The 10,300-nt window shown below is 41.2% G+C and overlaps 1 protein-coding gene across 1 annotated transcript; it reads left to right on the top strand.

The window, feature by feature from the left end:
- The first annotated feature begins 8,575 nt into the window (after positions 1-8,575).
- Positions 8,576-9,796, top strand: LOC108639704 (E3 ubiquitin-protein ligase Topors-like). The gene has a single exon (XM_018072807.2). It carries the CDS (start codon positions 8,682-8,684, stop codon positions 9,738-9,740), a length of 1,059 nt encoding a protein of 352 aa, XP_017928296.1. The 5' UTR covers positions 8,576-8,681; the 3' UTR covers positions 9,741-9,796.
- Positions 9,797-10,300: the final 504 nt, after the last annotated feature.

Genomic DNA, 10,300 nt, shown 5'->3' with positions numbered 1-10,300 from the left:
GGGAGAGTTCCTGCGGGAATGATAGGAAGCCTGGCAAAAAATCCGAACCAAATCAAAACAAAGCCAAAAGTAAAACAAACAAACAAACAAAACCTCAACGTGATAAACTTCTGCGGAATAGCAGCTCTATTTTTCTTTCGGTTTTAGCTGTATAAACTTGCTCCCTTGGATTCCTCCACTAGTCACTTACTCTCTCCCGAAGAACCATTGCGTATAAGATCCAATTATGATTTAAGGAAGCAGCATTTTATAGCCTCTTCTTTGTGCTTCAGCCAAGAAGTTTTAGATATTACTGCGCTTGTACTTGAAGTGTGTGAAAAAAGTATGTAGAGCACATGTGGACTGTCACAGGATTTGTAATTAAAATGATTCCTGGGGGGCGGACATGTAAAAGGTCCTTTTCTTAAACTACACAGAAAATAATTTTATTGCCTGTGTAGTCTAAATGTATCATTCCTTTGCCTTAAATTGCAGGAATTTAACATATCCAGCTTGAAATCAGACCAAACTTCAGTTTCAAGAACCACAGATACAAAAATACCAAAATGCGTTTGTTGTCCATCTAATGCTAACAGTTCCATCACGAATTAGAAATTATAAAAACCACATGTTAGAATAATGAGTGACAACGTGTCACTTCACATCATCAGTCTTAGGGTACAACATGTAAGAATAGGAATGACAATTCCTGAAAAGGACAAGAGCAGTATACGAGATAAAGCAGGATTTTTTTCTTTTTAAGTCTCCATGGATTTTATACCTTTCACTATTCAGAGTCTGTACTTCAAAGGCTTATGAGTTTAAGTTTTATGGATACCAACCAACTACTGACTTCACTGATTTTAGTCCTATATTAACTGGTATCATGCACCATTAGTGATTCCAAAATTCAATCTGAAAATGGAGAAAGGCAGATTTAGATAACACATTTGGAAATGTAATCATAAAATGCTTATGGCAGACTTTGGCAAGTTTGTGACCCAGTTATGTGCAGAACCAAGAATTTACTGTTTCTAGTGTTTCTATTGTTTTTCTCACAGTAGCACTTTTCATCTCTTTACTCACAGCTCAATTTCAATATATTATCTCATAACCAAAGCAATTAATAAAAAGTACAAATACTCAGTGTGATTTTTGTGCAAATAACAAAATCTACAAAGAATGGTATAGAATACATTATTAAGGAGCAGAGTAAGTATAATTTTTTTTTCTAAAATCAGAAAGATAACTACAAGGTTTTTGGAAAACTGAAGTCTAAACCTTTAAAACACATCAACTTAATTGTGAAATATAGAACTGTATTGGGTGAAGTATCCATAGGCAGCCATGAAATTAGAGATACACTCTGATTTTGCATGAGTAGCTATATGAGTTATTAGTCAGTTGCTCAATTCAGTCAAATGTGAATGTTTGCAGTCTGTCTTTTGTTCTGATTTTAAACGTGACATGTGCAGGGATATTTGTTCAGAATTATGCAAGTAACAAGGTAACAGAGCAAACCTTAAGATCTAATAAAAGCTATCCAGTTGCCTAGGCATTTTAAAATTTAGCCATTTCTCAGAAAAATTGTCTGAAAGTGTAAATAATATCCACCACCTAAATATGATAAACAGAGCATACTTTGCCTGCTTGTGCCACAGAGGTCTTTTTCCTAATGTTTTTGTGACAGCTGTGGCTGCTGTAAATGTTGTGTTGTTTTTTTTTTCTCTATTTGGGGAATACAGGGAACCAGAATCTCTTGGAACATCTAGAGGAGACTGAGAAGGACCAAGAACCACCACACACACCACCTAAGAAGAGAAAGATACCTAAACCCCAGATGCTTCCCCTGTAGATTTTACTGTTGAAAACACTAGTAAACATTCATAAAATAATTCAACTTTGATATTGATAGTGCCCTTCTAAAAGAATATGAGGGGAAGAGGATTGTGAACACAAGTGCATAGCCCTTCAGTTGAGTTGTCATTCATTCAGCTAAATTAACATAATTATTTTCCTGATTTATATTATTATTAAAATCATTATTATCATTATTATTAAGCCTAACTGCAAACTGCAGATACTATCTAGCCTAAAATATGGTAGTTTTAGAGAAGCAGTCACCCTTGTTGAAGATCCTGGAGAGAACTAAAAGCTTTAGAGGAGAAAACACATCAATTTATTACCCCATGATGTTCATATTTGCTATATTTAATGCTACTGAGAATTTATCAGTAGTCCTAAATCCAGTGTTTTAAGTATTGTGTTTTAGTCCTCACTTTTTAAATGTTTTAATATCCTAAGACTTCTTGATTTTGCAGTGTTTGGCTATCAATTTTCCTAACATTGAAACTAGTTTAAATCAATTCTTACCTTTCTGGCTTGTGCTAACTAGTACTTTATTTTTATTTCATCTCACTAACAGCAGTGAGACTATTTCTTCTAAGGAGCCTTTTTCTCTAGTCCCAAAATGTGCTTGTCTTTCTAAGCAGTACAAAAATGTATACATATATAGCTATAATTCACTTATATTGAATATGCAATACAAAGACATAAACTTTAAGATTCTCAGCAGAAACACAAACTTTAAATAAGCAAAAAAGGACTAAAAACCAGCAGAATAGAATTTCCGACCTTTGCATTTTTAAATATTAAGGAAAACCTTTTGCATTTAATACTGTACAACCTCAAAAGCACATTAAGTATACAGTCTCAAAAAAACAACAAATCATAGTAGCAAAACTGAAATATGCTGAGGCAGAGATGTTTGTTTATTCTTAAATTCAGGCATCCAATTCATTCAGCAGGGAGGGCTGAATTCCTGCTGGGCAATCAGAATTGGACATCCCATGGGGGATGTCTATTGGAATCAGCACAAGATTTGCTTAAAGCCTAAGAACCAAAGCTGGCTTTTGTGTAGGACAGTGGTTACTTTTGCCATTTTTCACTGATGTGTCCTGAATCAGTCACCAAGAATGTTCTGTTGCTTCCATCCCTTGTTTCTTGCTTTTCCTTCTCTATTTCTCCCTTCCCGACCTTGCTTTGACGTTCTTTGTTTTTGATTTCTTCACAACTTCATTCTTACCATCCCACTTCACTCGCAATATGTAATCTCATAAGAATATAATTAAATTATTGATACTGATGACTGAAAAGTCATCACTGGATTTTTGGATGGATGATACCCCGGAGTTAAGAAGAAACTGAGAACGTGGACTTCTGAGTCATTTATGCAACTGTATTCATAATCAGAAATTGCAGCTGTGGCATGTTTGCAAAGATTTTTTTGGAATCAAGTGTTTCTGAAGTGTACTTTAAAAGTGAGAGCACTTAGCCACTGAGGAATAAGAAAATAGCTTGAAAGCCACTTCCAACCTAGATGTGTGTTGAATACATCTGGTTTAGGTTTTTGAGCACTTTGAACACTCTCTTCAAGGTGTTAAGGCAACTTCCCTGCCCAGCCATCCAGAGGAGCCACTCTAGCAGTCACTCTCACACCACCTGAGCTGGGACCGAGGCCCCTTCACAGCTACACGTCCCATACTCACACTGACAGACAGGGTTTCCTCACTGGCTCAATCTCAGGTTTCCCATAGCAGTCTCAGGTGTCCAGATCTTTAAAATAATGTAGTTGCAGTGCAATAACTACATAACAAAATAACAACACTGTGGATCACATGCAGTCATCTGGTGGAAGGCCTCAGAAATGAGTCTGGGAGCCACAGCTGCCCCCCACTGGACCCAGCCAGTGCTGATTTTCAGCACGGCTGCTGGGTTGGCTTTCCTTGTGGATACATTTTTCTCCCCCAGCCTGATTTACTTCTTCTTAGACCTGAGATAACTGGGCAATAGTTATCTTTATCTTATCTCAATTCCCATCATCTGGCTTAGCTCATGGTACAAATTCCTGGAATCCAGGAGGCATATTTGGGAGGGGTGGGCTTTGGTGGTCTCAGCTTCTTTATACAGTTTGCGAGAGTGGACAAAGTCCTTCAGTGATCTTAACAGTTATGACAATTATGACATTTAAGTGTCTTACAAAAGGCTTATGATCATGAAAAGCCAAAGTAACATGTAAACAAATCTGAGATGCAATTTGAGATGCAGGTCTGGACCTGAATTGTACCAGAATGTAGTGCTCAGAACTGGGGCTTTAGTTCACTTTAACATAAAGAAAAAAGGTTCTTACAAAGGTAAGGTTTGATGTGAATTCCCCAAAATTTCAGGGTTATTTGCAGCTGGACCTTACTTCAAATTGCTACGTCATTACACAGCAATTGGAAAGTATGAAGATGAGCTGCTTTTACTAAAGATCTCTCAGTCGCATTGACTCTGTATGTACAGCCTGCAGAGATCCATGAGCGCTCTCTCCTGTCCTAAGGCATGCAAATACTGAAAATTAAAGTCACTTTGTGTGATTACAGTATGTGCATTTGGCCATGGCATACTAAAAAGCCTTTACATGTGAGCACTGCACATATGAAAGTGTGGTGTGCCAATCTCATCCTTTCTCTCATGTGACTTTTTGTCCTCTGGTCTAAATGCTGCAGATAATGGAGTTTGATGCTATGCATCTGATTCTGAATCTTTAGTACCTGATAGAATTGCAGCTAGCCATGGCAACTGGAGACATCCAAAAATTGAAAAGTGGGTCTTAGACCATAATAAGAAAAGTTCTCTTTTTTTGTATGAAGAAGTTGCTGTTTTCACTAAGCTGTGGTACAAAGTGGACTTAGAGACAGGGATAGGAATTCATCATCTCTTCCACTAGCAATTATTACAGAGGAAAGTGATTCTTTGTAATTTTAAATAAATGAAATAAAATTATGTACAGATAAGAAAGTTCTCTGTGCTGACTGTGGACCCAGGAGAATCAAAACTCCTTTCTTAAATGCATACAGTTTGGCAGTCTGTATTTCGTAGTTTGTGAAATTTACTCTTTTTACATTGTTCCTTATTACCTAGGTCATCTGTGTGTTGTGTGGGAATTACGTCATTTCTATTCTGCTTTGTGGCACTGTGGAACTTGTTCTTTGCTGGATTTATGGAAGTAGCTCTTCAAAGAGTTCAGTGTTGTATAAGTGTGTTTAGCTATGGGATTTTTTCTTACATTTAGACTTCTTCATTGCATTAAATTTGACAGAACATTTTCTTCTTTCTTGTCTATAGGATAAACTGAAAAGAAGGAACTAGATCTCTTTTAAACTAAAGTACCTGACATAAGTACAACATGAAGGAATCTGAAGAAGGCTGGCAAATGCTTTTATAGCTTCATTGTAAAGATATGAAGAAAATGAATGAGGAATTTGAGAAACAGATGCACCAAAATTGTCAGGCAAATTGGATGATATGAAATCTCTCATGAAGAGGATGGTTCTGATCCATTAGTCAGAATACACTGTTATTTTTGCCCATCAGGGAGTAATTTTCTGATGGTTTTGGTGACAAGGGGGAGGAGAAGTTTAGAGGGGCAAGCAGGGCAAAGGGCTTCAGCAGCCTGTACCATGACATTCCTAGAGAACTCTTGGATTGCAATGAATATTGTGGAATAGAGTCTCCTCATTCTAGAGTTTTCATAGGAAAGAAATCCTTATCAGTCCCAACAGAGTGATTGAGAAGAAATATTATCAGAAATATAAATGGTTCCCAAGAGGATTTACAGTTTTCTTTTGGCCTTGGGGAAAGAGATAAGTTGTCTGTGACTCTGCATATCTGAAGGGCCCTGAATTGCTAGCAGGGCATTCTCAGGACCATGACATTAGTCTCTTAAGTATTTTCTCTTCTTCTTAACATCAAATAATTAACAATTTCAGAATTATTTCTACAAAAAGATCAAACATATACTGTAAGTTCAGAAAAGACAGAGTAAAATTAGTTGTGCCATATCTTCTTGAACATAGGCCTTAACATGTGACACAGGAATACTTTGTGATATGTGGAAAGCTGGCTTTCCACTTGGCATTAACTATATTTACTCTTGTTGTGTGATTAAACCAGGAACAATGAAATTATTGTAATTTTCACAATAATGATTAAATAATTACAAAATCACAGATCGATTTCTAAATCAGTGCTTCATGCTTTGCATGGTTCCTTCTCACTTCTTCCAATAAATCCTGGGTACTCCTTATGTATTAAGTCATGGCATGGACATGGCATTAGCTGCTAACCTTGTTCAATAAATTCGCAGGTCACTGGCTGCTTCATACCAACATACATGGGCATTTCGATTAGACCTGTTCTAATACAAAGCAAATACTACTGCATGTTTAAATGAATACAGTGGCTAAATGTATCAATTGCTATTGATAGAAATCTAATTGGTCTAGTAATGAGAGTGAACTAAGATAAAGCCATCTGAGGTAACATGGCAATAAACACAGCGGATGATCACAGCACTGCAGCTCAGCTTTTTAAACAATGCAAAATATTCAGCTAATCTCAAGAGTCTGGACATTCTCCATCATGTCCAGAACTGGTAAAAACCTGGGAAAAAAATTAAAAGTGCATCTACAACTTCTCTGGATTTAGGCTGATGCTTAGTATTTGGAGATCTGCAGTCCTCTTAGTGATTTTATACAACAAAATCTGAATCCTTATAGATCACTAGTAAAACTCTTTTTTATTTAATAATTTAAAAAATAAGACAAAAATATTTTTGGCTTTAAATTCACACATGAAGAGGGAAAAACCACTTCTCAAAAAAGATCTCTGAACAACCTTAGCATCAAATACTTCAGATTAGAGAACAAGTTTTCTTTAATTTCAGTGAAGTTTGAAATGTGTCATGTTATGTTAGAAATGCCTCTGAACCTCTTTATTCATAATCTCCAACAACGAGGGTGAGTGTTCACAGCCTTGCATGCAGCCTCCTGGACTCCTACCAAGAGTACTATGGGGTCTGGATGATTGATCAAGGATTCCCCTAGTGCTGCATGGTGCACTGGTGGCTACTGTCAGCTACCAGTGCCCATCCCAGAGCCTTCACCTCTGTTTCCCCATTAATGTTTTCCCCTGGTTCAGGCAGCCAGATACCACAGGATGCTTGTAGCAGCACAGATGAACTGTGCAAAGAAATAACTCTATGGGGATTGACAGGGGGTGAATTTGGGTCTCCAGGAGCCAGGAGGGTGTCCTTCTAAGAGTTTGGACATTTCTTGCACGTGTGACACCAGCAAGGAGGAGCAGCTCTTCACTCTCAACTCTCCCCAGTGTGCCACAACAAAGAGGAGTGGAACCACCCCATCTGCCATAATTCTCCACATCATGAACTGCTTCTGAGAAAGAACTGGGGCGATGCTTAGAGAGGAGTCATGAGTGAAAGGCTGATGAGGCATTCCTCAAGCAAGAAAAGGAAAGCCCTGGCAATACCTTACACCATTTCCGCCCAATGCCTTAGGGAAAAATGTGCAGTTTACTGCTGTTAGTAACTAGGGAGAATCACATTCCTCATCTGGCTGAGGACCCTTCTTTTTGTACGGACCAAGGTACAGAGTGGCTATTGAGATCTCCTGCACAGGCAGGGGAATCATTTGCACCCTCATTTCTGCAGCTCTGCATCTTGTCTGCTGATGAATGAGAGTTATTTTATGTGTGTAAGTTGATTATCTCTGTTAGTCACAGACTGGGAGGATCCCAAGAGGGTATGTGGTGCTTTTGCATCCAAATAATGAGCTTGGAATATAAAAATGCATTGACCATTTTTTAAAAAAATGTGCTTTTCTAAATAAATAGGAGTAATTGTTTATTATTTGATCTGTCCCTTTAGAGAAGCTCTTTTTATGTTGAAGTAGAGAAGTTGAGGGATGAGAAGTTCAGAGAATTCTTATCCTTGCTGAAGGCTGGGCTAAACAGAAGAAGCTTCATAGATGTCGTTTCTGAGAAGGGCCAGCAGCAGATAACACCAGGCAGGTCAGTACTGCTGGAGAGCCAGGCTTTGGAGTGTCACAGTCCACCACACTGTGACACCACCCTCCTCCACTCAGTGATGTCATGAAGGGATGTCTGTCCCTGCATTCTGTCGTGCCTCTGCACACGTCTGGGTCTTTCCACTCTCTCTTCTCTCTCAGCACCACTTTCCACTCTCTCTTCTCTCTCAGCACCACTTTCCACTCTCTCTTCTCACTCTTGTCTTCGGCTTTCCGTTGGTATATCATGACAATCACCAAAGGCCTTGGCTCTGTCTTTCTTTTCTGTCCCCAGATGTCTTTACACTTCACTTTCTTCAGTCCTGCATCCAACCAAAATAAACAACTCCGCTCCAATGGCCCTTTTCCTCACAGTCATTCCTCAGCCATTCCTCACGGTGCTCTCTGAAACTTTTCTTGTTTCCTGCACTCTCATGTGCTGAGTTTCTGATGTTTGGTGATGAAGCAACTTGCAACCTTGCTATTATTCCACAACCATGTATCCATTAGCTCAGATCTCATAGTTTGGTGGTGCCTTTCTCTCGGGGGGGGCAGCAGAGACTCCTGTAGAGGACAGCCTCCTCTTGCAGTGTTTTCCCAAGAGCTGCAGGGGTTGGACATCCACTGTGACATCACTGAGTGGTGGAGGTGATAGCGATCCTAGTAATCCTAGTAATAATCATAATCCTGGCAGTGGTTATGGAGTTACTGGGAGATGGATTGTGACCTCACATCCCTCAGTCTATAAACTCAGGTGCTGTCAGAGCCTGGGCCAGCCTGTGGGAACAAGCAGACATGGCCACAGGGAAGGAGTGGAGCTGCCCCATCTGCTGTGATGCTCCAGATGATGTTGCTCATGCGATGCCCTGTGGCCACCGGTTCTGCCTGGGCTGCATCCTGCGCTGGGCAGAAAGAAATCCTGCCTGCCCACTCTGCAGAAGATCCATCTTGACTGTCAAGTTTTCTGACCATGGCGGAGACAACTACCTACACTGTGTCATCACACCTCCCAGAGAGTCACCAGCAACCAACAGCCGGGCAGGAGAAGCTCCTGGAGGCCTGGCTGAAAACAACCCCCATGGCCCTCCAGCATCCCCTGCCTCTTCTCCACAGGGTATAACAGTCCCCACCGAGCAGGAGGCTGCAGGACCAGAGGCCGTGGGTGGCATCCTGCCTGAGCTCTGGGCAGAACTTTTCCGAAGGCGACGGAACCTCCTGGACCCTGTGCGGCCCTGGCTGTGCCAGGGGCTGGAGATGATATATGGGGGCGAGTGGTGGCAGGTAAAGAGTGCAGAGAGTGGCATCCTACTCGCCCTCTGTGTCTATGGTCCAGACAGGGAGGTCTTGATCCAAAGACTGGAGCCTCGCCTCCAGCAATACACTGCACCACTGGTCCATGGCATCCTCAATATCATTGCAACCCAGTGCAGTGAGGAGGTCCGGAGGCTACGGCACTCCCGCTCTGCCAGGGAGGAGGATGAGATCCCTGTGACCATCTCTGGCCCCACGGCTTCCCAGGGGGCTAATCCCACCCTCAGCCAGGCCCCCACCAGTGGCATCACGGATTCCAGTTTGGAGGAGGAAGCCGGCACACTGGAGGCTGCCATTGAGGGGCAACCCAGCTGCCCCCCATCTGAGTCCATTCCTGCACAGCAGCCGCAGCCCCAGGAGGAGCAGGGGGAGACGACAGCAGCCACAGGTCCCTCTGCCCAGGAGAGCAGCCAGAGCCCCTCTGCTTCTGGCCAGGGCAGGGACCACTCACCCACAACATCCCGGCATGTCCGAAAGAGGAGGAGCCCTGGGTCCCAAGATAGCACCCACTGCGGCAAGAGACCTCACCACAATCAGCAGTAACAGGGCTGCAGCAAGTCTTTATGCAAGGAAAAGAAAATAAATTACTATTTCCATGACACAGTCCCTGGGTGCTGCTTCCTCCCCCTTCTCCTGGGGTGTTTCCCTTTCTCAAAATGCCAAAGTGTCAGCCGAGGGCCCCTGGAGCCCCAGGGCCATCTTGGTAGTGCTGCCTTCCCCAGGTAATGCTGCTGCAGCCATGATGATGGAAAAACTTCTGAGAAAGTACTGGGATGATGCTTAGAGAGGACTCACGAGTGAAAGGCTGACCAGGCATTACTCAAGCAAGAAAGGGTAAGTCTTTTTATCATATTTTCAGAAGAAAAAAATGTGAAAAACCTAGTCAGCATCTTGCATATCCTCCATGTCTGTCACAAGGAGGATTTAAAAAAGCTGTGTTTTGTCATGGTTTTATTACAGAATTTATGTTTTACTGGTCCTGTGAATAAAGCACAGTTTAATGGAATTTAAGTTCTATGTAACAAAAGTGTTGGCTGATACAAACCTAATTCAAATCAAAGGTGTGATTTCTGCTGCCATGCAATCATTCTGTGTTTTAATGT

This window comes from Manacus vitellinus, unplaced genomic scaffold, assembly GCF_001715985.3.
Source record: "Manacus vitellinus isolate BGI_N305 unplaced genomic scaffold, ASM171598v3 scaffold_23_pilon, whole genome shotgun sequence".
Lineage (NCBI taxonomy): Eukaryota > Metazoa > Chordata > Aves > Passeriformes > Pipridae > Manacus > Manacus vitellinus.
Note: the sequence above shows the minus strand (reverse complement) of the source record. Positions and strands in the feature narration are given on the sequence as shown.